The sequence below is a fragment of the Urtica dioica genome, chromosome 2 (assembly GCF_054948205.1).
Source record: "Urtica dioica subsp. dioica isolate 48M chromosome 2, U.dioica_male_clone48M_v1_H2, whole genome shotgun sequence".
Taxonomy (NCBI): domain Eukaryota; kingdom Viridiplantae; phylum Streptophyta; class Magnoliopsida; order Rosales; family Urticaceae; genus Urtica; species Urtica dioica.
Window position 1 is genome coordinate 55,377,149 of NC_142757.1, and position 27,388 is coordinate 55,404,536.

General features: G+C 34.5%; 2 protein-coding genes across 3 annotated transcripts; one reads left to right on the forward strand and one right to left on the reverse strand.

The window, feature by feature from the left end:
* Positions 1 to 11,433: 11,433 nt before the first annotated feature.
* LOC149405870 (protein LITTLE ZIPPER 1-like) lies at positions 11,434 to 12,078 on the forward strand. Its single transcript, XM_089601728.1, has 2 exons — positions 11,434 to 11,643; positions 11,727 to 12,078. Exons 1-2 carry the CDS (start codon positions 11,537 to 11,539, stop codon positions 11,953 to 11,955), a joined length of 336 nt encoding a protein of 111 aa, XP_089457854.1. The 5' UTR covers positions 11,434 to 11,536; the 3' UTR covers positions 11,956 to 12,078.
* Positions 12,079 to 12,211: 133 nt separating this feature from the next.
* On the reverse strand, positions 12,212 to 13,342 carry LOC149405871 (YCF49-like protein). Of its 2 annotated transcripts, none has more exons than XM_089601718.1 (4): positions 13,014 to 13,342; positions 12,851 to 12,924; positions 12,698 to 12,766; positions 12,212 to 12,594 (listed from the first exon to the last, which is right to left on the reverse strand). In XM_089601718.1, the coding sequence occupies exons 1-3, from the start codon at positions 13,283 to 13,285 to the stop codon at positions 12,699 to 12,701; spliced, it is 414 nt and encodes a 137-aa protein (XP_089457844.1). In that variant the 5' UTR covers positions 13,286 to 13,342; the 3' UTR covers positions 12,212 to 12,594; position 12,698. The 2 variants fall into 2 exon arrangements, with proteins under 2 accessions (XP_089457844.1, XP_089457836.1); XM_089601710.1 differs by having other exon boundaries at positions 12,222 to 12,594; positions 12,846 to 12,924.
* Positions 13,343 to 27,388: the final 14,046 nt, after the last annotated feature.

Here is a 27,388-nt window from a genome sequence, read left to right on the forward strand (position 1 = left end):
ATAAACTACTCTTATTTTAGTATCTCTTTTTGTTGCAATGGAAAAATTATTTTTCTAAATACATCATCATGAATTCATCCATAAGATTGTGTTTAATATGGGTTTCCATGTCGATTCAAATCAATAGAGAATATTGAGGCATGAGGATGATGATGTTTAGGTATACATGTGCAATTTCTTTTCTTTTTTTTCTTTTTACTCTAATAAGAAAAAGAAAGTATAGCTGTTTTAAGTATAATAGTGTCCCTTGTCCAAAACACTACTTGCAAGACAGTGATCAATTATTGACTACGTGGTTTGCGGCACTATAATATACATGCATGGTTTTGGATTTACATGACATGCAACGTGATTTGACCTCGCACATTCTATTTTTTTTTTTTACTAATGACACTATTATTATTCTTTATTGTCCGAGCCCCCAAAAAAAGAAAAACTATTCTTTATTGTATTTTGCTACCTGGATTTTTGCTGTAATGATTGATATCTGTTTAGACTTATTATCACATTCTGTAAACACGGATGATGAAAATTAAAATCAAACTCATCATCTTGGCTGATCACATACATAGTTCTAATTAATTAAAAAAAAAATATTATTATAATGATAAAGTACTGAATATTTGTAATAAAGTAATGAAATTCCTTATAAATTCGTTAGAGTCGTAGCAAGATAACATGACTATATTCCTAAAGACTCATCATTTCCTATATATTTGGAGAATAAAAAGAAACTATCACCACCTGAAAAAAAAAATCTAGATATTCACATAAAAATCTAGTGACGGTGTTTTTTCCGTCGTCCACGTCATTATAGTGTAAGCTTGTATGAAAATTTTGAAATCAGTCATAATTCATCATCGATACATACATATATTTCTAATTATGTATATAGAATTTTCGAGTTGTGCATCTTATATGATTAAAAATCTAAGATGTGCATCGAGCTGCGACGAGCATCGTCGCATAATTCTCGCCGCGACAATAGCATTTTCTACGACGGTTCTATTATGTCGTCCAAACTTAAAACATCTTAACATTCCTCCGCGGCGAGGATTTTCTTCGATGCGGCGTGGGGTCCCACAATAGTAAATAAGGGCCGTCATAAAATGTATCACCGTGGCGGACAAAAATTTTCCGACATGATGAAAATACGTTGCATGATGTTTAAAATCCGTCATGTAAGGATATTTCTAATTTAAAAAAAGGCGGATATTATATACATACATATATATATATATACATACATATATGTATATATATTATGTATATATATATACATATATCTAACCTAGTCAATGTTCATATATTCTCGTCTCAGCATTTTCTATAACTCTTCATAAATAATAAAGTTTCTTACATATTCATATCATTCTAGCCTAACTTCATTTATTTTCTTTTGAAGTGACTTAATTAGTTATGAATTTGTTATAATTATGTACTTAGATAATTTATTATGTCTTGAACACACTATGAATTTATATTACAAGATCGGGGGTGGCCTCCGTTTTAGATCCATGGCCCCACAGATTAAGTGCCTTAAATTAAAATAATAAGGTAATTATAGACCATATGTTTGCAAATTAATGGTTAGAAAGAGTACTAAATCATTAATATAATTTGTACTTTTTACTACGAATATTGATTTGTTGTGAGGCGCCAAGAGTTTGAATTAAAATTCACAAACGGTATTATTTAGTATGAGAAAATATGTAAACAATAATAATTGTTGGTACAAAAAGAAAAAGCTGATCATTAGCATCGATAAATATATCAGACGTTTGAGATAAAGGAGATTCTGTAATCTATGTGCGTTAGGTGCTTTATTTCCGAATAATTTTTTGAATCAAAATGGTGCCAAAAACATCTTCAATATCTAATACAATAGACTAACTTCGTAAAGGTACTATTGCCTTTTTAAAATGGAAATCCCTTTTTTTATTTCAAATTGAAATACTTTATTATATATGAAAAGAAATCACTAGATGATGTGAGCTCTAACTCATATGGGGACAATAATGGAGAGACAAATATATCCAATCAAAGATAAATTCTTATTATTTTTCTGACTCTCCATAAAGAAGAAAGGGAAGAAAAAAAAAAGGAGACTTAATTTTATGCAGTCAAAGGGGTACCCACAAATTTCCAAAGGGAAAAATAAATGTTGAAAAGGTTTTGTACTATATTCCATGTATTCACAATCGATACAATTAAAACTATAGAGATTAGAGTATTAGTATAATTAACATATCTTCTATTTTCTGAGTGTTAATCACATGGTCTGTCCTATATATGTCTATGGTGAATTGATAAAGCTATGCTCATGATTTGAAGTACCACACTTGAGAGCCTTATCTTTGTATGATCATAAGGTCATATCAATGATATATCCTTCTTTTAGAAACCAATATCACATACATTATTGATTTTTTTTTGCGGATGAAGGGTGTAAATTATTGGGTAGTTTGAAATTATACCATGATAGATGTGTATTAGCAAATAATGTGTGTGAAAAAATCGTCTCTCAATAGAGAGAAACTAAGGAAGATAGTATATTTTATTTATATATAGTGTCCGGAAGAAGTTTCATTAAGTTTAACTATGAGAATGTCGCGGATATGGAAATGTTAGTCACTTAAATAAGATATCTTCTAAGTGCAATCGAAGCACTTAAATATGATCTCACGTATTATCGAGTAAGAACGGAGATGACACGGTTTCTTAGCAATTTGCATTATAACAATTGCAACATTACTAAATTGTTGTTTGGTAACGACTATTTATCCAAACCTTCAAAACCTAGATCACTTTGTTACAAACTTGTCAGTTATGTCTCTTGACAGTCGTTTTTTGAAAAATGGAGACTCTTTGTTGTATTTCTTCATATGAGTACTCGCTAATTTCTTTACAACATATCCGAGTCCGGGTTTGAGATTATCCCACAAAACTATTTGAATAATCTCTCATTTTCATAGTTAATGCCTTAATTAATGAATGCATAGGCAAAACAAAAGGGTCTTATATTATCATACCATAAACATGTTTAAAAATGTAGTACTAGCTAATTAATTTTTTATATATATATAACACATACTAGCTAATTAAATAGTATTCCATCTTTTTATATTTAGGTTGGATAGTGAAGGCAAATGGGCTTCTAAATATTAGCGTATATATAATATATTAATCATTATTATTATTATTATTTTATTTAAAATTATTTCTCTTTTCATTTATTTCTTTTTTTTGTTGTATTAGGGTTATATATACTCAGACTATTAGGGTTATATATACTCAGACTATTTTATTCTTTGTTATGCAATTCATTATTCGGACTTTTTCTTTTTCTCCGAATCCTAAATCTTCACTGAATTCAAAGGGTATGCTTTTTATCTTTCTTCACTTTTCTTTGCTTGACAAAGACAATTCAATCATAAAGTTAGGTCAGTGAGTTATGCTTTTTATACAGCTTACATTTTATCCAATATATACGCATGCACACAGAGGTACAGTACATAAACTTATCCTTATAATGTTTGTAATAAATATCAGAATCACATGAAATATTTTTGCTCAGTCATGCATAATTTTTATAAAAGAATCGATCAGGTGAAAGGCAAACCCACGTGGCCTCTGAATTGAAGAGCAAAACTTTCATTTTAGTAACACCAAAGTTCGTCCGTTTTAGTGTCTTTTTTTTTCACGCTAATAATTGATACGCTTTTATTTAATAATACTAACACATCTATGTCCTGCATTATTCTATATTTGTGACCTAATAAATACGATTGAGTTATAAATACACGGACGAGATTTTGAGTATTTGGATTTGACTATATACGATAAAAATGTATTACCTCTTTAAACATGTCACGCAAAATTATAGAATAAATTATGTAATCTTTACTATAGAGAGTAATATGATGTGGAACAGTTTAAACAAACGTAAAAATAACAATCAGAATTGTTAACTTGATTGAATATAATCACATTTATGTCTTGGGTTTTTCTTTTTTTTTTTTGGGTGGAGTAAAAGTTCACTTATTCATTTATCAAATGGAAGAAAATAGTACATCTTAGTTAAGTTGTATGGAGACATTTTCGTACGTGTAGCTATGAATTTTAACTCATATTTTTTTTAATCCGAGATTCTCTCATTTCCACTCAAACGCTCTCCAAAGTGTTTGACACTTATAAAATTGTTCGTAAACATTAACACAATTACAAAATTTAATCTCTATGGCTCACGAACAAACGAGATGAGCAACACAAAGATTCACACACACAAACACAACAGTTTTATCTCGACTCTCACAAAACACTCAAGATAAGAAAAATACTAGATACGTAAAAAGGCTTCTAAGGAAACAAATTCGTACTTTATATTTAGAGGTCAATAAGCCGGATGATTAGGCAAGATTTTTTAGAATAAATCGGTTGTAGAAATTTAGTGCAAATCATATTACAACAGCTAAAATCTTGCGAGATTTGCCCAAACCGTCTAAAATATTACAACATGTTCCATATCATTTGGACACTTTGGCTATTACATAAAATAAGTCAATTCAACATATTAATAAAAGTTTTTTATTTCATAATGTCGTTTGTACGATCCCAAAATATAATTATTATCAAAATATAATACTATCCCTAAAACTGAACTTCTTAGCATTGTTCAAATGTCATGCTATAATTGGAAACACAAGCACATGCACATAATATATAATGATAGTATTCCTATTATAGGTATATAATTCAAATTGTAAGGATTAATATATACTATATGTGTAGGGTTTGCACAGTATAGTACTACAAAATACTAGTTTTAGGTATTGTGAGTACTTCAAGACATTAATCCTTTTGAGAAGGAGTATAGAACAATTAATTCATTATAACTTGTCGATGTGATGACCAAATCTCAAGCTCATGTACTTAAATAAAGACTAAAAAGCTTGAGTGCGCATTTAGTTGCATAACTATAAGATCCAATAAATACTTCTCGTGTCTCATGTGCCTTAACATATATATATATATATATATATATATATATATATATATATATATACCTTGTTTAATGTACACGCAAACCATATGACCAAACTTTAATCTACCTAACTCACTCATTGGGACAATATTTTTGGTCACACGCAAAATTATTGATGTACCGCTTCTTGTTCTTTTTTTTAGACAATTTATTTTACTCGCAAGTGTATGTGGGTACACAGCATTCGGATTAGCGGCTGTGGTTTTAAATTATTTAAGCGGAGTCGATAAGGTTCGGATTGTTGATATTTATAGTTAAGTGGCAAGTTATATATCAGAAAATACTTAACCCACGAGTGAGAATTATCATAAAATTGAATATATGATACGAAACTAAAATTCAATATATCATACGTACTTTTATTTACAAATACAATTATACATAAACTGAAAGCTTGAGGATTTAAAAAAATTCATAGAAAATTATTGATATCCCAAAATATATTGACATCTTATATTTGTAGTCGATTTTCTTCCTGAGAAACAATGTTACCTTCACTTTATATCATTATATGGTATGATAAAAAAAATAATGACTGTGGTTTATTTTTTTTAATTAGATGATTTTTTTTATTATTTATCGCATAGACACCAAAAAAGACTTTGTAACGGGACGGACAATTTGAGGGGTTACTATTTTATTTTATTTTTTGAAACTCAATAATGGGACACGCTGCCTAATAATGGGAATGGGCTGAGTAAGTTAGCTCAGTTGCTCTAGACTCTCTTTTGGGCCTCATCTTGGCTTATTTTTTTGACCAGAAATGAATCCCCTCTTTACAAACATTGGTTTATATGCTTACTAGGGGTGTACAAAAATTAACCGAACCGATCTCGAATCGAAATTTAGTGCCACATCATCAAACCAAAAAATTCAGTTCGCTTAACGGATCTGGTTTATAAAACTGGATCGGTTATCGATTTTGAATATCCGGAAATTCGGTTATCGGTTATTTAACCGATTTTTTTATTATATATAAAACGGATAACCAATTTTGAAACCGGATAACCAATTTGAACTGGATAACCGATTTCAATCGGATAACCTTTGAAACTTATTAACCAAATTTTTATTTTTTATTTTTAAATTGGTAAAAAAATTATTGTAAAATAAATTGGTTTGACCGGATAACCGATTTTTTGGATAATCAGTTTCAGAACTAGATAACCACTTTTCAAAACTGGTTTTCAAACTAGATATCGATTTTCATAATTCGGTTAACCGAATTTTGGTTTTGGACCACTTCAGTTCGGTTGGTCCAAAAATTTGAAAATCGAAAATTCGATTCCGATTCGTAAAACGGGCCAAAACCGAACCGAACTGAACCAGTTTTAGCCCTAATGCTTACGTTGATAGCAACTCCAAAGGCACATATATTCAAATTGTAATACACGAAACATAGTTGTCTCATTGTTTAATTGAGTTTGAAATGGAATTTTTACATCGTAACATCAAGTCCAAACGAAATATCGATAAAAAAAAAAAGGAGATCTAACTAAATATGAGCAAATATAAAGAGTCTCCATCTTTATGAGCATGTTTAAAAGCCACAAATGAAATTACTTAATAAAATTATGAGTTACTTTTAAATTCTATTTCTTATTTTGAAGAACACACGAGAACTTTTATTTGATAACGAGTAGAATACCCACAACTAGAAATATCGAATTTCTTTCAAGAATGAGAGCTAAGACTTCTAGTTGTTCAAAATCAACACCATAATCATATGATAGGTGTCTCATTATTTAATTGAGTTTGAAATGAAAGTCCTATATCTTATTACAACAAATTCAAACGAAATACTAGTAAAAAAAAAGGAGACCTAACTAAAGATGAGCGAATATAAAAAATATCCATCCTCACGAGACATGTTAAAAACCCACAAATGAAACTACTTAATAAAACTATAAACTCACGAGTTACTTCTAAGTTATGTTTTTTATTTTGAAGAACACACGAGACTTTTTCTCAGATAACGAGTATAATATCCACAAGTAAAAAAATCGAATTTCTTTCAAGAATGAGAGCTCAGGTTTTTAAAAAATCAACACCATAATCAAATGATAGCACAACAAGTATAAATTTTAACCGACGAAATAAAAATACACACTAAATTTTGAGTATTTTCATGGTTCTGGGTGCATTTTCTAAACATTAAATTTTTTTTCTTGAATTTCACACGTTATCGAGTGATTTTAAGTGTGTTTAATGTGTTTGTGAGTGATATACAAGTTTGAGAGAGTATTTTGGTGTTAAGGATGTAATCGGAGCAAGTCAAGACGATTCAAATATTTTTGAGCAGCTTAGAGTGAAACAAGAAACAATACATCATCTTCTGTATTTGCGCGAATCGGGCATTGGAGCAAGAAGTTATAGCCGATTCAAAATCACTGCGCAGCTATTCAGTTTCACCGTGGCCCAAAAACATTTTTTTTCGTTAATTACACAATTTTAAGCGTTTTTTAGTCATTTGATCCAATCCAACCTAAAACAATATATATATATATATATATATATATATAAATATATATATTATAACTCTCATAACCAGATGTAAGGTTTTATTTTAGGTTTTCATTACTTGTTTTGCTCATTGAGAGAGAACGAGAAGGAGCCGTTCATCGTCACCATCACCTCCACCACCGAAATAAGCTTTTTTCCATCTTCTTCTCTTTAATTATGGAACTCTCGTTTATTATGACTTGTTTAATTTAGTTTTCATGGTTTATTTTTATTTATTTTTCTTTTTTGTTATTCTCGTCGCCAAGAACTGATTCCCGAGAGGATGATGGTGTAGCGAGTCTTGATTATGGTTATGGATTCTTTTTACTTAATTGAAATATTTATTTTCACTCCATCTTGCTTTTTTAATTTAATTCTTATCGTAATGTTTGAATGTAATTAGCTACCTCGTTTATGATATTAGAATTGACATGATGTTTGAGAAAGATTAGGTTGATCGTGCTCTTGAATTAAATTACTGTAATACATTCCTAGACTAGAGATGATTAAGTTGTTGCGGAGTCATGTGTACGTTCTTGTGTTTAACGTTATCCGTGCTTTTAGGAGTTGAGATCGAGAGATGATATTCCGGCATATACTTAGGTTGTTAGATGCTCGAGAGAGATTTAGCAATATTATTAACTTGAGCGTGATTGACAAAGTAAGGGTGTTTATAAATCGAGTGTGAATTCGATGAATCCAAACCATATGAGAGACTTGTGAAGTCATTGCCCTTATTTTTCTCATAATCGTTCATCCGTATTTTATTTTTCTTATTAGTTAATATATATATATATATATATATATATATATATATATATATTGAGATTTCAGTGGCACCTATTGCCTAGCTAACTTGATGGCATCCATGTCCATCCATGTCCATCCATATAGATTGATATAGGCAATAATTCAAAAGTGCCGGGCATTTATTCAGTGGCTACTCAAGAAAAAAAAAGAACCCTTTTTATCTAACTTTTTAAAGTTTCAACCGTTGCTCAATGCTCATAATATTTCATGAGTTTTGATATGAACCATTTACAAAATTGTCATAATCATGTGGATTCCCTCGAAACGTCACATTCTCCACAAAATTGAAACAACGCAACAATTATAACAATCAAGTAATAACAATCATGTTGGAGTTGAAAAATAAATTTAAAATATGGGCACAAACTATCATATTTATACTAAATCGCTAGAGAACAAATAATTTTTGTTTATGGTTTCTGTGATATATCATTATGAAAGTCGCAATAAGTATTTGGTCCATGAAATATTATTTTTTTAATTTGTATGTAGTTGACTTAACGGTGATGGTTAGGCATAGTGACAGTTTCCAATTTGAGGATGGGAAAGAGAATCAAGTTATTAAAACTCGTATATCAAAACAGTTTGTCCTCATTTTTTTTCCATTTAAACACATTGAGTGCGTGTGTTTTTATTTATTATTAATTTTTTAGGAAAAAAAACATATTCAAGAAGATACCCTATTTTCGTTCCTAAAGCGAGTGTAATATCCAATTTGATTTCATAATACTATAGTATAGCTCAATTTCTAAGTCTTTTCTTTTGGTTGAAAGTATGGACATGGATCATTTTTAAAATCAACAAATTACAGTTGAACTAAAAAACAAATTAAATTAAAGAATTTCTTTTTAAATTTTAAGCAACTAAAATACAATACATACATTATGAATTGAGCTATGATTCAAAAACGAAATAATTTAGACAAGTAAATTACCCTCCATCGTTATAATTGTGTTGTGTGACTCATACCAAATTGGATCATGTATATATGTGGTTTCGTCAATTATTTTGGTTATATGTGGTTTCGTCAATTATTACGGTTATATAGCCATGATTAGTACTGCTCACAAACTACGTCAAAGGATATATAATTGAAGGCTGAGAGCAATAATTAATTCAGGGAAGAGTCGGTGCAAACGAATAACAATCAATAATAAAATTAATTTTATAAAAAAAAGAAATTTATTTGCTGTTGTCGTGTGAAATCTAAACCAATTAAACTAAGTATCACACATGTTTATTATCTTATTGTGACTCGTTTGAGTCCATATGGCATGTTGAAATTAGAAAAAATCTTATTGTTATTTAATTGATATCAACGTGTATAAAAGAGGTTAATGATCCTAAATATGCGGGATCAAAAAATCTGATATAAAATAAAATAAATCCTAAAGAACAGATAAGTGTTTTTAATAAATATGTGGAAATACCAAAATAATCAGTCAAAATTCCCGTCAAGTTAAATTCGATTGAGAAATGTTAAGCACGCCTAACTTGGAATGAAGGCGATGAAAGACGTAATGTGCACTAAGCGGTTTCATAAAAATATCAGCAACTTTATAATCATAAGGCCGTGAATAATCATTTATCGGACAAAGTAAAAATTAAGTTCTATGGTTTAGGGTTTAGTGAAAAGATATATAATAATTATTTTATGTGGATCATTTATATATATATATATATATATATATATATATATATATATATCTTTTAGCTAATTACTTTATATTGATCATTTATATATATATATATAAATGTAAATTATTTTGGTATATATATCATATATATATAAATGTCATTCACTGGAAATTGTCAATTATGTTGATCATTTAGCTAAAAAAAATTTTTGGGTGCAATTATATATCTTTGAATTGCCGGAACCATATTTCTTCAATTAGTGTAAGTGCCAATGAATACTTAGAAGAATATACGGCTTCAAAGTGGTATTATGAGAAAGGAGAAATCAAGTGTATAAATATTAATATATGGATATAGACACTATTGAGAGATATACTGTACGTGTTGTTGTTACTGTAGTGCCAAATTATGGGGACACCAATATGCCGCCACTTGAGATATTATACTTCCTAATCATCAATGCCGATATAATGGACTTCTCCAACATTATTTGTTATGTTATAATTATTTGGCCAAATATTAAAAAAAAAATAGTCGTATACTCTTACATATAGAGTTAAATCATATTTCCATGGAATCATTACAAAAATGATGTATAGTTTCTTACTTATCTTTTTGTTGTTGTTGTTGTTGTTGTTGTTGTAAGTGTAACTAAATCATTTAATCACAAATTTTAGAAGTTTCTTCCCTATTCGCCGGTAACTCTCTCTTACCTAATTAAGAGAGAGACTTGGACTTTAACTAAAACGAGACTCTTTTGCTATATGGAGTTTTCAATATGGATTTGAGTTCAAAATTGGAGCCAAATACAAAAAATAACTAACTAAAAAATAATAAAAATTACACACAAATTTATAGTGGTTCACTCTCAATTGAGAACTACTTTCATTTTGTCGTTATACATGTCACTAATAATCTAAAACGAGAGCGTTTACAAGCTCTCTATGTTCTATCAAGAGCATCGGCACACATGTTATATATAGAGAGATTGAACCTAACATATATAACTTTGAAATTCTCAGAATACCATCAATTAAACAACCTTACAATATAATTAATTTCGGGTATAAAATGCGTAAAGTATTCATTAATTGTCATTGTTGGATTAAGCTCCACAACTCAACACTCCAATGATTATACGTACGAATTAATTTCTTAATTAAGAATATGGGAATATTTTAATCCGACGATTAACTTAAACCAAGTCTAAAAACCACATGTTTTAGATCTATTTAAATAAACATGCAAATATAGATCTATTTAAATTTAAAAAAAAAAAAAAAAAAAAAAAAAAAAAAAAAAAAGGCTCTCTCGTTTTTATTTTCCTTCCTAGAAATCATATGGAATTCTTAGTTAATCTTCTTTGTCATCATGATCTCTCCTTCTTCCATCATTACATTTTAAGAAGAGAAATCTCTCTCTCTCTCTCTCTCTCTCTCTCTCTCTCTCTAACATTTGAAGCCCTCACGCAATATATATACACGAGTCACGAGTTGTATATAGCCCTAATTATTCACATACTTGACAAAGAGAAGAATAAAAATGTGTTTGAGCCCAGAAGAAAAAGTGCATTCTAGTGCTTCTTCTCTCTTTTACTATAACAGAAGAACAAAGCGATCAAAACTTCAAGTTCGCAGGTTAATTACCAAGTAAGGTTTTTATTTGTTTATGTTTATTAGTATTAGCAAATTAGACCGGATTGATCATGTTATGATATTAATTATATATATAGCCGGAAAAGAATGATATGCGATGAGATTAATCCTCTGAGATCAGACGACATTATGTTGACGAACATAAAGCTGTATTTGGAGAACCAAACCATCGTCGAAGAGAACGAGAAGCTGAGAAAAACGGCCGATCTTCTTCGCCGCGAGAACTTGACTTTGTTCTCCGACTTGCAGAAGAAGCTACCGAATTCAGACTACAGATCAACGGCTCTTTTTGCTCTTCACAAATGACGCATCTCATCTCTCTTCTCTCTCTCTCTACCAATATTGCAACTGAACTAAGCTTGTATCATATTCATGAACTTCATTGCACGTGTCATATAGTTTTATAATGTATTTTAGTTTAATAATAGTGCAAGTCTTTGATTGCTTCACTGCCATAAATTGCTTCAAATGTAAAATAGGTTATGGAGTCAAATAAATAATATTAGATTGACTCGATATACATCAGATTTAAAAGAGTTACTTAAAACACAAGGTAGATTCAACGATCACGAACAGAGGCCATTTTTTTTTATTATGAACAGAGTTCCTTTAATTAGCACCGAAAAAGAAAGAGCGAATGAAATACATTGACATAGAAATCGGATAACAAAACCACTGTACAAGTGCAAGAACAAAAACACACTGAAATCTTTCTTCAATGTCTTCAATTCAAAGTAATGGTTTGAGCTTTGTGTGCCTTATCCTCCAAGGTAACCACTTTGCGAAAGAGTTGAGCTCGAACTTCACCGAATAGACAATTCAGAAAATATCAGAAAAATTTCAGGGAGTTTCGGAGCGCTGCGATGATTTGTATATCCGAAACGCGGCATAACACATCGTCGCGTTTCCTATCGTAGTCAACGCTGCTTGAAGAGCCACCAATATCTTCCCAAAAAAAAAAAAAAAAAAAATCAACCAAGATTAAAGTTCATACCTTTCTATATATATATTGGAATCAAAAGTATCTAATTAGATAGTAATTTAAAACCTCAAGAGACTCGGAATTGTAGAAGAAATGCCATGTACACGCACAAAACGCTCCACCAAGTAATGGCACCTAAAAAAAAAAAAAAAACCCAAAACACATTCAATTTCAAGATTCGATAAAGAGAGATTCGAGTTCGAGAATGACTCACCATACCCCAAGAAAGGCCTTTCCAAGACTCATTCCCAGATATCTCTCCGTATTCCCAAACCAAACCCATTGCTAAGACCCTGAGCAAAAAAAAAAATTTAATAAAAAAAAATAAAATTCATGAATAAATCCCAAATCAAATTCGAGGGTTTGGGACTATTGCGATTACCATTCGACGACACTTGAGACGTGAATAGCCCAAGTGGGGAGAGAGAGCGCGTTGGATGGCTCACTGAGTTGCAACACCAACTCGGAAGCCGAAGCGGGTCCCACCAGGCTGCTCACTCCGAGTCCGAGTCCGAGTCCGAGCAGACTCGTCGCCGGCGAAAGAGATCTCCGGTGATTGGTCTTGAGGATTCTGGGAGGATCTCGGCACGGCGTCGGAGCGGGTTTGACGGCGTGACAAGGCTTCGATAACATTACGGTGTTAAGTGTCGCCATGGATTGTGTGGAGGTGACTCGCAGATTTGAGAATGTGAAGTTAATTTAAGGGAAATAAATACATCAATAATAAAAAAAAAAGAGCAGGAAACTATTTTAAGTTCTTAACACAAATCCTAATATTTACATAGTGTTCTAACTATATTTTATTGTTTTTATGAAAGGAAAAAATATCGTTAAAAAGGTGGTATTGTTTGTCCGTATTTTTAGAATTATACTCTTCAATGTTTTTCTTCTAATAATACCTTATATTTACATATAATTTCACACTAAAAAAATAATTTTTTTAGATTAAAGTTGTAAGAAAAAGATTTATTTAAAAACAAACTTATATATATAATTATATAATTTTTGAGAAGGAAATACTTAATATTATGGGTACATGAGACTCTAATATAACTATTTGGGCCGATTATAGAAACCAAACAAATTACTATCGAGATAAAATATGAATTTGGACAGAAAAATTAAAAGGTGCAAAGATTTTTACCAAAATCAACCAAACACATAATGGCGACAAAATTATTAGTGACTGAATGGAAAACGTCCATGGTCGAGCGTGACGGCCTCGCTGAGAATCTCAGCTCGTTGCTCTATAGTGCACCCAAACTCCTCGATGATATGTCCTCTCTCTACGCACTCGCAGATGAAATGAAAGCGACTATCATTATGATGCGTCCATGGGACACATGATTTTTCGTCAATGCAATTATTGACTTGTTGTTAACATAAAAATTATATCGAAAGAGGTTTGTTGCCGGTCATCTCACTGAATAGAATTCGTTCCTTTACATAACATAGTTCTTTTTGCGTCTTTTTCGAACTACAACTTTGCATCTATGTTGAATTGCTAGAGAAACTCATTTGTATACTCTAATTGCCAATTTCTCTTATGCTCCAATAAGATAGTACAACAATCCAATGTTACTCATCTCAAGTTCTTGCATCATAAAATGCTTGGTATTTGTGTCTACAACTTTTGGAGATGTCTTCTTTTTTTTTTTTAAGAGAGGAGTTTTATTGAATATTCAATGTTAAATATATATCAATAAATATGTAGTATTATAGTAAAAGTACGGAAAGAGCCTCAAAGCCAAACACTTAAAAAGTTGGTTATCTATTCTCCGTCGTTTCTATAGGTGTCTTTCGATCATTTGTCGTTTGGTCGTATTTTTGGAAAGACAAAAAAAAAAAAAAGGAAACTACATATCAATACAAATCCTAATCCGAGTATATGTATATCCGCGATGTACTTGGCTATATAAACACCAACCCATTGATCATGTTCATTCCACTTCAAACACTTCAATTGCCCTTTCTCAAAACTCTCTCTCTCTTTCTTTCTCTCTCTAGATATTATTGAGAAGACGAAGATGAAGAATAAGAGCAAAGAAACGCAAAAGCAAGTGAGTTCACAGACGTACGTTCACGCGCAGACCTTCTTCCCCGAACTTGACTACTATCACCGCCGCGATCCGTTCACCGTCGTCTTCACCTTCCTCGCCCACGACGGCGCCGCCACGTGGCACGAGTTCCGCCTCCCCTTCAACGCCGTCTCCGCCGCCTTCTCCGGCAACGGCCGCGCCGCCGACGCGCTGCTCTTCCTCCGCCGCGGCCGCCGCTCCAGCCCACTCTTCTGGGGCCGCGCTGACGTGTCCTCCGCCGCCGTTCCCCTCTCCGGCGGCTTCTTCGACCTCCTCGCCAGAATCTCCGCCGCCGCCGACCAAGCCGTCGCCGCCGCCGCTGACGTGTACAATAGCGTGACCTTCCACGTCACCGTTCACACCGTCCCGCTCGCCAAGCCGGGCCCGGACGGAGGACCCGCGTGGCGACCGAGCGCTGACGTGTCCTCGGAGTGCCAGCTGTGCCGGAGAGGCTTCAAGGGCGAGGTGACGTGGCTGCCATGCTGGCACGGGTTCCACAGGGACTGCGTCCACTCGTCGCTGAAGAGGAATCAATCCTGTCCCACGTGTCACTCGCCGGTCTTCCCTACTAGTCTTCCCTTGAAGGACGCCATTAACATTTTTTATAAATCAAGTATCTAATTTTTTTTTTTTTTCTTGTTTAAAAAATGGCACATTAATTTCTATGATTACATTGGTTACTTATTTTGGTGGGATTTGATGTTATTTGCGTTTTGGCTTCGTTCTTGATTGAGTTCGATATGAAAGAAAATATATTTACAAGTTTCTCCTCGTATATAGTTCCTTATATTATTCCAATTTCGCGGTTGTTTTGATTGAAAATTGAGAGCATACTAAAGGTTTCATTATTATTGCATCACTACTAATTGTTAGATTCGCTCACGAATATAAGCCGATGATTCTTACAAAATTTGTTGATTTGATAAATTACAAATAGTAAATTAAAAGTATATTAAATTCGTTGATTCACAATTAACACCAAAATAAGAAAGTTTGAAGGAACTCCAAATTTTCATTGATCAAAATATTTCTCTTGAGACTTTTTACAAACTAAAACCGACAAAATATGAAATGTTTTACAATCCGAAAGCGAAAGCCAATAAATACACACAATCAAGATGAACTTAAAAACCAAGGGAAAAAAAACATAAATTCGATACAAATGATCAAATCATAAACATCATTTTGGAAGTCAAACGTCCAAATTTGGCTTAAATTACCAGACCCTTAGGCTAAAATTATGTGTCTTCTTATCAGGTTGTTTCCAATAAAAAAAATGGTTATTAAGTTATATAGCCACACGGTTATAGTGAATTGAGATATAACCCACCTTTATTTAATTTTTTGTAAATAGTCAAGTTAACTTATTAATAGATTAGTAAAAGACTTATTTAACTCAGTCAAACATGTAAAAAAGATAGTTAATAAGCTGTCACGTATGTAAGTTGGTTATTTACAAAGTATTTACGAAAGGTTGACTAATTTACAATTCATATAATTTAGGTGGCTTACTTAGCCAATTTTTTTATAAAAAAAAAAATACACTATCATGAGTCCATTTCCATTACGACGATCCCAAATTTAAAGAAATTTGTAATCCAGCTTTTCATGCATCAATTAGGTATATATCAATACAAAGGATCATGTAAAGATAGACATTACTAAATAAGAATCTCCGCTGACGTGGCCTCCGCCGCCGTTCCCCTCTCCGGCAGCTTCTCCAGAATCTCCGCCGCCGCCAACTGATCCGTCGCCGCCGCCGAGGATCACAGACGCGTGATCTTGCACATGACCATTCACACCGTCTCGCTCGCCAAGCCACGTGGCGACCCACCCGCGAGAGTGCTGACGTGTCTTTGGAGTGCCCGGTTTGCTGGAAAAATTTCAAGGTTGGGTCGAAGGACGAGGTGACGTGGCTGCCTTGCTGGCACGGGTTCCACAGAGACTGTTTCCATTCATGGTTGAACCGTTGAAGAGGAATCGCTCTTGTCCCACGTGTCGTTCGCCGGTACTCTTTCCTATACAGTCCTTCCTTTGAAGGACGCCATGAACATTTTTTTAAAATCAAGTATTTAATTTTTTTTTTAAGGAGTAAAAGGTTGTATGTTGAATGGCACATTATTTTGAATTTTATTTTTTTATTTTTATAGATTTTCTATTTAACCTTGATTTATGTACGCGGTGGATATTTTGGTGTGAATTGATTTAAGGGTCAAGCGGCTATATAGTCAAATAGAACTTAATCTTTTGCAAAATAACCATAGTTTGTCAACTATAAGCAAACTAGCCAAAGTAAGATTAATCTAGGTTAGATTAAATTTAATCTCAACGAACTATAAAGACATAATGTAAGGTTTATGACGGCTGGATTAAAATTAATCGAGGCATGATTAAATTTAATGACAATCTGGAAATCGAGGATCTGAAGCAGAACCGAAACATCTCCTTCTTCGGCGACGCGATTCTTGCGTCCTCGACGCTCGCGATGTTCCCGATCGCTCCGTCGATCTTACTTCCTGTCGGACTCTCCGTCACGGCGGCGGAGGCGAGGAGATCGACGGGGATTCAGGAGTGGATTCGACGGCAGCCCCTCATCCACAGCAGCATCGCCGCCCTGTTTGGCCGCCGCCGGAGCACCCTTTTCCGCCGCCGCCGGAGCAGCCGCTGTAGCATCGGGCTCCGCCGGAGCCGCCTCTTCATCAGCCACGATCGAACGTGTTCTGTTTGAGGAAATTGTGTGAGGACCGTGTTTTGTTTGGAATTTTTGGGGAATGATTTTTGAATTGGCTATTTTGCCTAACCTAATGAAACTATGGCTATTTTGCAAAAACCATAGTTTGAATTGGCTACTTCATGCCATTTTTTCTTGATTTAATATTATTAGTACTTTTGCTTCGTTCTTGAATTCGATATGAACGAAAATATATTTACAAGTTCCTGTGTTATTAAGCTTCCCACTTGCTTTTAGAAATTAGAAAAACGGCCGGTTTCCCGAAATATATTTGCATTTGCTCCGCTGACATTAAAATATGTTAACACGGGAAACTTGAAATCAAAGTCATAACAACATATCATAGGTGACCTTGAAACATATAATTGGTGACTTCGGGTCAATCACCAATCAAAATCATTATATGCTTGAGAAATCATTTAATTTTGCTGAAAATAAAGAGTATTTTATTAATGTTGCGAGCTGAAAACAAATGTGAGGACCAAGCTGAAGATCGATCATGGTTAGTCGAACTGGGGTAAGCTGTAAATACAATAGTTCATATATTTTTGTATAATAAAAAAAAATAATTAAAGGGATTCCTATTAATTATCATAAATCTATTTACAAAATAACAAATGTCACCTTTATATCGCAAAAAGGGGTATATAATAGCATTATAAAGGAGTCTGTAAAGATAGACATTATTACTAATTATATACCAATTTTTAAAAAAAAAAAATTGAGAAAATAACTTAAAATAGGCCATAAATTCGTATTCCATTTATTCCCTTTCTCCTATAAAACGACACGTGTGTATGATTTGTTACGTAATCCAGTTTTATGCAAAGCCCCGTAAACTAAAAAGCTTTTTTTTATATAGAAGACTAAAAAACAAAACTAAAATAAAATAAAATAACGAAAACAATATAAAATATATGCATGCAATGCTAAGGATATAAAACCCTTCTCTAGGTTAGGTCTGTGAGGCAACTAAGGTACAATGATCGATTCTCTGATTCCAATGGCGACTCGGATTCTCCAGAACTGGTATGAGACTCTTTGTAATTTTAAGCTGCGCTTAAATTACTGGCTAGAGTTATTATCAACGGAGATAGAGTCAACACGGTTTATGTGCTTGCTTAAGACTCCGTTAATCCTAAAAATCTCCATCGGCGAAGACGATTCCGATGATTCCGACGATTCCGATGACGAAGAGTTTCCGCTGACTCCGAAGAAGATTCCGACGATTTCGGCGGTGGAAAATTTGGAGAGGTCGAGGTTGGCGGAGAAGGGGTCAACGGAGAGGTTTGACTGCGCGATTTGCTGGGACGATCGATTCCCGGTGGGTTCGGAGATTATGATTATGCCATGCTCTCACGCTTTTCACGCCAATTGTCTTCTCTTCTGGTTGACCAGAGCTCACACGTGTCCCACGTGTCGTCACGAATTGCCGACCCGTCCCGAGCTTGACGATCCTTATCCATGGCCGCCAACGATCGGGCTTGAGTACATTCGATCTGAAATTCGGTATCGGATTTGGGGCATTGCGGTAATTGCACGTGGCTATTGTTTAATTCCTTACGATGTTCAATTCAGTAATTAGACATGTCAATCTCTTCTGTATTTATTGCTAGGTTATAGTATCTAAAAAAAAAAAAAATTAATGACTAAAAAGCCGTAATTTAAGTAGCACATTATTTTATTTTCCTAATTTTAAGATCATCTGTTTGACCTCGAGTCATGTTTACAAGGGTTATCGTTCATGAGTACGATATATGAATGAAAATATATTTACAAGTCCCTGGTCGTATATATATAGTGCTTTATATTATTCCAACTTCCCACTTGTTTGATTGAGCTGAGAGCACACTATCATATATTTTTGTTAAAAATAAAGGGATTCCTAGCAAAACATACAGATTCACGAAATAACAAATGTTTCCTTTATATTACGAAATATTTAAAAAATCATAAATAAGTAAAAAAAAAAACATAATTAAGTACCATTCCTTAATAAGTATTAAGCGTTTATATCAGTCTAGTGTCGTTTATCATCTTTAAGTCATTTTATTCTGTACACGTGGCTAGTCACGTTGTTATATATATATTTTGGTTGACCTCTCGTGTCTTAGCTGTAACAATTGATTTTCAATCAAATCAAATAAAGAATTTCTTTTCCTGTTTCATTCTTTTCTCTTCCTGAGTTCTTGCTCGTCTTCTTCTCATCCAAGAACCCCGAATCCAATACGGTATCAGAGCTGAATTCCGCTAGTATTTGCTCTTCCACCTAAACCACAATCAGAATCCCTGATCTTTTTCAAACCGCACCGCCATGGAAAGTCCGTAGAGCAAGCAGAAAGAATCTGATAGCGCGATCAGTGGAATAGGCGGACAGAGTTCGCAAATTGAAGATCCGCTGGCGAATCCTTTCTATGGTCATCATCACGACAATCCAGGAGCAGTTTTGGTTTCGCAGCTCCTCACCGGAGATAATTACGTTGCCTGGAGTAGATCGATGCAAATGTCCCTCTCGGTGAAGAACAAATTAGGTTTCGTTGACGGATCTATCAAGAAGCCGATGCCAGATGATCCTATAATCAATGTTTGGAGGAGATGCAACAACATTGTGGTTTCATGGCTGGTAAACTCAGTTTCAAAAGAAATCGCCTCAAGCATCCAGTTCGGCGACTCAACGGAGACGATATGGAAAGACCTCAGAGAAAGGTACCGGTAGAGCAATGGACCTAGAATTTTTGAGATTCTTCGCGAGCTAGTCAACCTCACGCAAGAATCCAGATCTGTCGCAAAGCACTTCACAAGGATCAAGGTGCTGTGGGAGGAGTTTCAGAACTTCAAGCCAAATTGCACTTGTGGAAGCTGCAGCTGTGGAGCGGCGAAGAATTTGGCCATGTTCAATGAAAACGTCTATGTTATGATCTTCTTGATGGGACTATACGATTCATACACCAACACCAGAGGGCAAGTTCTCCTCATGGATCCAATACCTCCGATGAACAAGGTCTTTTCTCTCATCTCCCAAGAAGAAAAGCATAGGGCGCTTGGATCGGAGTCTCCTCAATCGGACCAAGCAGGTGTAATGGCGATGGCGGTCAGGGGTGATTCAAACGCCAAGAAATTCAACAAGAAGGACAGACCTTATTGCTCTCACTGCAAGATCCTTGGCCATACCGTCGATAAATGCTTCAAAATTCATGGCTATCCACCGGGATATACACCGAGGCCTAGAAATCAAAACATTCCTACAGAGACAAAGCAAGAAGGCAAAAGTGATTCGGTCAACGCGATGACCGATGATCAATGCCATCAGCTCATTAAATTGCTCTAAAATAAGCTCACCTCTTCCATTGCATCCTCCTCGAAGTCAACTGCAAAGGCAAATCAGGCCACCTACAATGCAAGTTTTTGCTGTTCCGTTGAGTTGTTTCATTCGACTAGGAATTTCGGTAAAATGTGGATTATGGACTCAGGGAATTCTAAGTGTAACCATAAATCCATGTTTATTTCGTTGAAATTCACCGCTAGATCGAGTGTCACTCTTCCTAACAATACAACCATACCAGTTCATTCCTATGGAGACATTAAAGACATACACAAGAAGATGACGATTGGGAGGGGTGATTGTGTAGAAGATCTGTACATGCTGGCCGACAGTCAACATCATATACATGGAAGCCTAAATCAAGTCTCTGCACACATATGGCACAACCGGCTTGGTCATCCATCTCTCAAGAAAATCAACTCCCTCAAAGACACTCTTCGGTTTAGTACTTCTCTTCATTCTCACCCTTGTAGCATTTGCCCATTAGCCAAGCAGCATCGGCTTCCTTTCACTGGCTCTACTAGTACTAGTGAAAGTGCTTTAGATTTGATTCATGCTGATGTCTGGGGATCTTTTCATACTATATCTCACAATGGTTTTCGATATTTTCTTACCATTGTTGATGATTTTAGTGGATTCACTTGCGTGTATCTTTTGAAAATAAAGTCTGATGTGATTAGAATTGTTCATGATTTCATTACCATTGATAGAAAAGCAACTTGGAAAATCTGTTAAATGTTTTCGCTCGGACAATGCCAAAGAACTTTGGTTCACTGATTTTTTTGCTTCTAAGGGTATTCTACATCATTATTCTTGTGTTGAGACTCCGCAGCAAAACGCGGTTGTTGAACGAAAACACCAACACCTTTTGAATGTTGGTCGCGCTTTATTTTTCCAATCTAATGTGCCTATTGTTTTTTGGTTTGACTACATTCTCAAGGCAGCTTATTTAATTAATCGCACGCTATCTGATCTTCTTGCTAACAACACTCGCTATTAAGTCTTGTTTGATAAGAATGTTGACTACACCTCTCTCCGCGTGTTTGGTTGCCTTGTGTTTGCCTCTACTCTAAGAGGTAACAAGACAAAATTTGAACCGCGTGCACGCAAGTGTGCCTTTATAGGATATACACACGGCGTCAAAGGATACAAACTCCTCGATTTAAACAGTCAGGAAGTTTTTCTCTCACGTGATGTTATTTTTCACGAATCTATTTTTCACGCCAATTGGCTTCTCTTCTGGTTGACCAAAGCTCACACGTGTCCTTTGTGCCGTAAACAATTGCCGATCCGACCCCAGCTTGACGATCCTTACACGTGGCCGCCAACAATTGGGTCTGAACTCTTACCAGATCATAGGCACGATATCCAGTTTTGCGGCATTAGAGCAATCGTACGTGGTTATGCTACACTTTTTCCTTACGATAGCGACGATGAAGGAATCTTTTCAATTATTATTATTCTTATTATTATTATTACTAAATGTTCAATTCAATTATTAGTCTTCTTGTGTTTTTAGTGATCAATAAAAGTTTTCTAGCCCTTTTTTTGACACTCGTTTGTTCGTGTTTCTGCATACATTCAATAAAGTTGAAGTATGGATCAACTATAATTATAGCAGAATTAAAAAAAAAAACCCCTGGACTAAAGGGAGTCTATTAGACATATCACTCTCTTCTATATCATTGCTAGGTTATAGTATCTTCATAATAAAAAAATAAAAAAACTAGAGCTCGCGTTAATAAGTTGTAGGGAAGTCGTTTATTTACTAACAATCACGTCATCAAAATAACGGCGTTCAGAGTGTTGTCTTGACGAAATCAAGGGTGCTTCTGAAAGTAATAAGAAAACAAGAGAGCAAATAGAAAGGGGTCAAAGACCATCTAGCGCATAATAAAGACGTGCTACATTTACTTTATCGCTGCACAATCACTAAACCCAATATGAAAGTGTTTACAGAATACAAGTGTTTCTTATTCTGAGATTAATAGAATACACCATATGGACCCCTATTTATATACTCTTGGAGTTTATAAAGTTGCTATCTATTTTCCATGTGGGACTTTTTTCACTCATATTATTTTAGACTCCACGCATTTCTAACACCTATCTGCGAAAAGGTAAATGTGCGTCGCAATCAAGAGGAAAATTGGTAAAATATAGATTATAGACTCAGGGGCTTCTAAGCACATCTGTAACCATAAATCCATGTTTATTTCGCTGAAATCCACCGCTAGATCGAGTGTCACTCTTCCTAACAATACAATCATACCCATTCATTCATATGGAGACATTAACGACATACACACGAAAAGGACGATTGGGAGGGGTGATTGTGTAGAAGATCTGTACGTGCTGACCGACAGTCAACATCATATACATGGAAGCACAAATCAAGTCTCTGCACACATATGGCACAACCGGCTTGGTCATCCATCTAATACCATATTTATACATAATATTTTACACTAAAAAAACCATAGATATGAAAACAAAAAGAGAATTGGGTATAAAAGCCTACCGCTCAGAAAAATGGGGCAATACAGTTAGGGATGGCAACGGGTATGGGTAAAGCCGGGTACACCTATTCCGTTACCCGTACCCGCTATAATTTTTTACCCGTTACCCGGACCCGTTCACCCGGATTTTGAGACGGGCCGGGTAACGGGGATACCCGCCGGGTAAGCGGGTTAAAAATATTGGACCCGTTATCCGTTTACCCGGTTTAAATAAAGGGTAACGGGTCGGGTAGACCTGCTTACCCCTTTACCCGTTTATAAAATAAAAATCCATCAACAATATAAAGTTTAAAAATAATAAAATTTAGGTGAAAAATATCAAAGTACTATTACAATATAAAGAACATTAAAATTCAAAATAAATAAATAAAAAATACAAAAGAAGTCTTCATTGCATATTGATCATCTTGATTGTAAATTTGGTCATCTTCATTGCAATGCTATCATCTTCATTGCAACATATAAAAATTTATTATCTTTTTAAATATTTAAAAGTTAACGGGTCGGGTCCCAGATAACCGGGTACGGGATGACTATTTCGTTACCCGTACCCGGACCCGCTAAAACCTTAACGGGTATAACCCGTTTACCCAAAAAGAACGGGTATCAACCGACCCGAATAAATCGGGTAACATGCCGGAACGCGGGTAACGGGTCAAATTGTCATCCCTAAATACGGTCTAATAAGAGCCACTTTTTTTTTTATCATATATATAAAATAATAAAAAATAAAAGTGAGTCGGTCTTAAAAAAAAACCCCTTAAAAATTTGAAACCAACGAGTCGGAGTTGATATAAATATGTTAATAACACAAATCCGACCTAAACGTAATTAATAGGATTATTGTACACCCCCGATATTCCTCTATATAAAACATCCACCTATTACTAACTCTTCCTCAAATATTTTAATCGCTTTCGTCAAAACTCTCTCTCTCTCTCTCTAGGAATCTCAAGTTAATTATTTTCTCTACATATTTGAATCCGAGTACGTACGTAATAATATTATTGATCGAATAAGATGAGGAAGATGAGGAGCAGAAATAGTCCACCCTACCACACTTACGTCAACACCCAAACCTTCTATTATTCCTGGCGGTGGCCGGAGGACGAATTCACCTTCGTCTTCACCTTCCTCAGCGACAAAGCCGCCGCCACGTGGCTCGAGTTCGGCCTCGACTTCGCCAACGTCTCCGCCGCCTTCTCCACCAACGGCGACGCCACCGACGCGCTCCTCTTCCTCCGCCGCGGCCGCCGCGGCCGCCGCTCCAGCCCTCTCTTCTGGGGCCCACATGCTGACGCGTCCGCCGTTCCCGTGGCCGGACTTTCCGACCTCCTCTCCAGAATCTCCGCCGCCGCCGCCCAGGCCGTCGCCGCAGCCGAATGGCACAGTCACGTGGTCATGCACGTGACCGTTCGCACAGTCTCGCGAAGGCCCACGTGGCGGCCCGCCCGCGTCCGTACAGGTTCTTATTTTTTTATTTTATTTATTTATTAAGAATTGAGATCAATCATATTAAGAATATTCCATGCACGTGATACGTAGGAGGCGAAGAGAGTGCTGACGTGGCTTCGGAGCAGAGTTGCCCGGTGTGCTGGGAAGACTTCTCGGCGGAGAAGGTGACGTGGACGCGTTGCTGGCACGGGTTTCACATGAAGTGCATCGAATTGTGGTTGAAAAAGAATTGCTCTTGTCCTATGTGTCGTTTGCAACTTTGCCCTACTAATCTTCCTTTGACCCACGCCATTAACATTTTCTTCAGATAAAGAATCTGAATTTTTGTTTTTTTTTTTTTTTTTTTTTGTCATAGTTGTAATTTGAATATGGCAGATTTATTTGTTTCCTAATTTTAGACTATCTCTTTGTAACCTCGATCTGTGTATTTTCAGTAATGGATATTTTTGTATGATGTAGTGTTATTTGTCTTTAGCGTTGATTAATTTTTTTAGTTCGATATGAACCAAATTTATATGTATGTTCTTTATATATTATTCCAGCTTCGCAAGTAATCAATTAATGTTATGTAAAAGAGCATTGCTATTGGGCACGGGTCACGACCACCTCACGATCCTCTCACATTTTGACACGTGGCACTGTGCTGCCACGTGTCAAAATGTGAGTGGATCGTGAGTGATCGTGACCCGTGCCAAAGAGGATTTCCGTATGTAAAAATTTAGGGTCCACTATTTGGAAGAAAATTTTATCAATTAAAATATCATGTCGAGAAAATAGTAGAACAATTTAGGTGTGTTGTGTGTGTTGTGCTGATACTTAATTTTCCCACGAAGGAAATTAATTACTCCTCTTGCTCACATAATAATACATCTCGCGTTTCGAATTTGAGAGCGTTATAGTATTTTTTGTAGATTTGCTTGCCTCCCCACAATTTTGAACAAAAAATAAAAGCGCAATATCTAGTTAGTTTTCTTCGTATCCAAGAGTGAATTATCTCCGAAACTAATCAGATTTTACTATACAAAAATCCAAAACCATATATTATAAAAACCCCACGCAACTAATACATTGGAGCCACATCAACATTTGTATTTGTATAATACCCAAAATATAAATAAAGTGAGGAGATGTCCAAATAAAATACACGTATAAGAGAGGGATGTGAGTATGTATGTTATGATAATGAATTTTTGGCGTCTAAAATTTGATGACTATATTTTTTTAATGCATCACTTTAAGGTTACTGTATTATTTTAATATTGATTACTAATGATAAGTAAAATATATATATATATATGCACACATATATATTGCATTAATATATCAATATTTCTTTAATTAAAACTGTTAAAAAAAAAAAAAAAACTTGTTTTTCTAAATACAAGTGTACATGGTTAAAAAAAAGGCTTTTAAATATGAAAAATTACACGGACTAACCAACTTCAAACGTTAAAATTGCATTATAACCAACGTTTCAATATTCTTTACTAACTAGCCAAATTGAAGACGTGACAATGAATCTATTTTTTGGCTTACCAATTGTATCCTTGTGAATTGTTTATTTGATTTGATAAAAAAAAAAAAAAAAAAAAAAAAAAAAAAAACCCTTTCAGGTAATAAAAAACTCAATAGTCTTAAATACATATAAATACACTGACAATCAATTTTGAACTCTCTCTCTCTCTCTCTCTCTCTCTCTCTCTCTCTCTCTCTCTCTCTAACATACACGAACCCTAATTTTCATATTCATTCCAAAGCACAAATAAGATCTTCTGCGGCCGTCCCTCGCTAGAACCAACTCGTGCACTGACTGCGCCGCCAATCGCCAACCACGCAACGGCCTCCGGCTCGACCAGTTAGAACTTTTAGATCGACATTTTCCTTTTAAGTTCCAGTTCTTTTTACATAGTATTTAGCACTTCTTGTTTTGTTTATTTATTATATTCATATGTTTATTTTGCTATTAGTCTAATATAATTATATAATAGATCTATTTAGTTCCTTTTATAATTAAAAAAAAACATTCTTACAATTTTATTTTAAATCCTTGATACTCCATAAATTTTGTGAATGATTCCGCTGGTCGTTATGGCACACGTTGTAGAATTCACAAAGGCAGCTCAAACAAACAGAACAATAGATTTGTTCGGTTCTTGCTAGAATTCTAGTACTAACTCGAACAGACCATGCTCGTGGGTTATTCTTTATAAATCTCGATAAATGTTTTAGAAGCGACAACTCGCCGGAATATTCCTCATACTTCCCCTACCATTTTAAATGTACTTATCATTTACAATAAAAATTGTGAAAAAATAGTGATAACTTCTATAAACTTCATACACTCACATTATTTGGGTCTTGAATCACAAATACCATGCATGAAGATTGGTCACGTAGAGTAATAAACGCATATATGGCACGAATTTGGGGAGTGACATATATTTTCTTAACAAAAGAATCAGCTATAACGCCGTACGTTGATGGGCTTTTTGCAATCAAATCAACCAAAGCATATAACAAAAAAAAAAATCAAAGCATAATACTAATCAAATTAATTAAAACGTGGACATGCTCCTTTAATTTTAATTTTATCGTTCCTAAACTAAACTAGCTACTTAATTTTCCATGCTTAGATCCTTTGTTGTTTTGCTC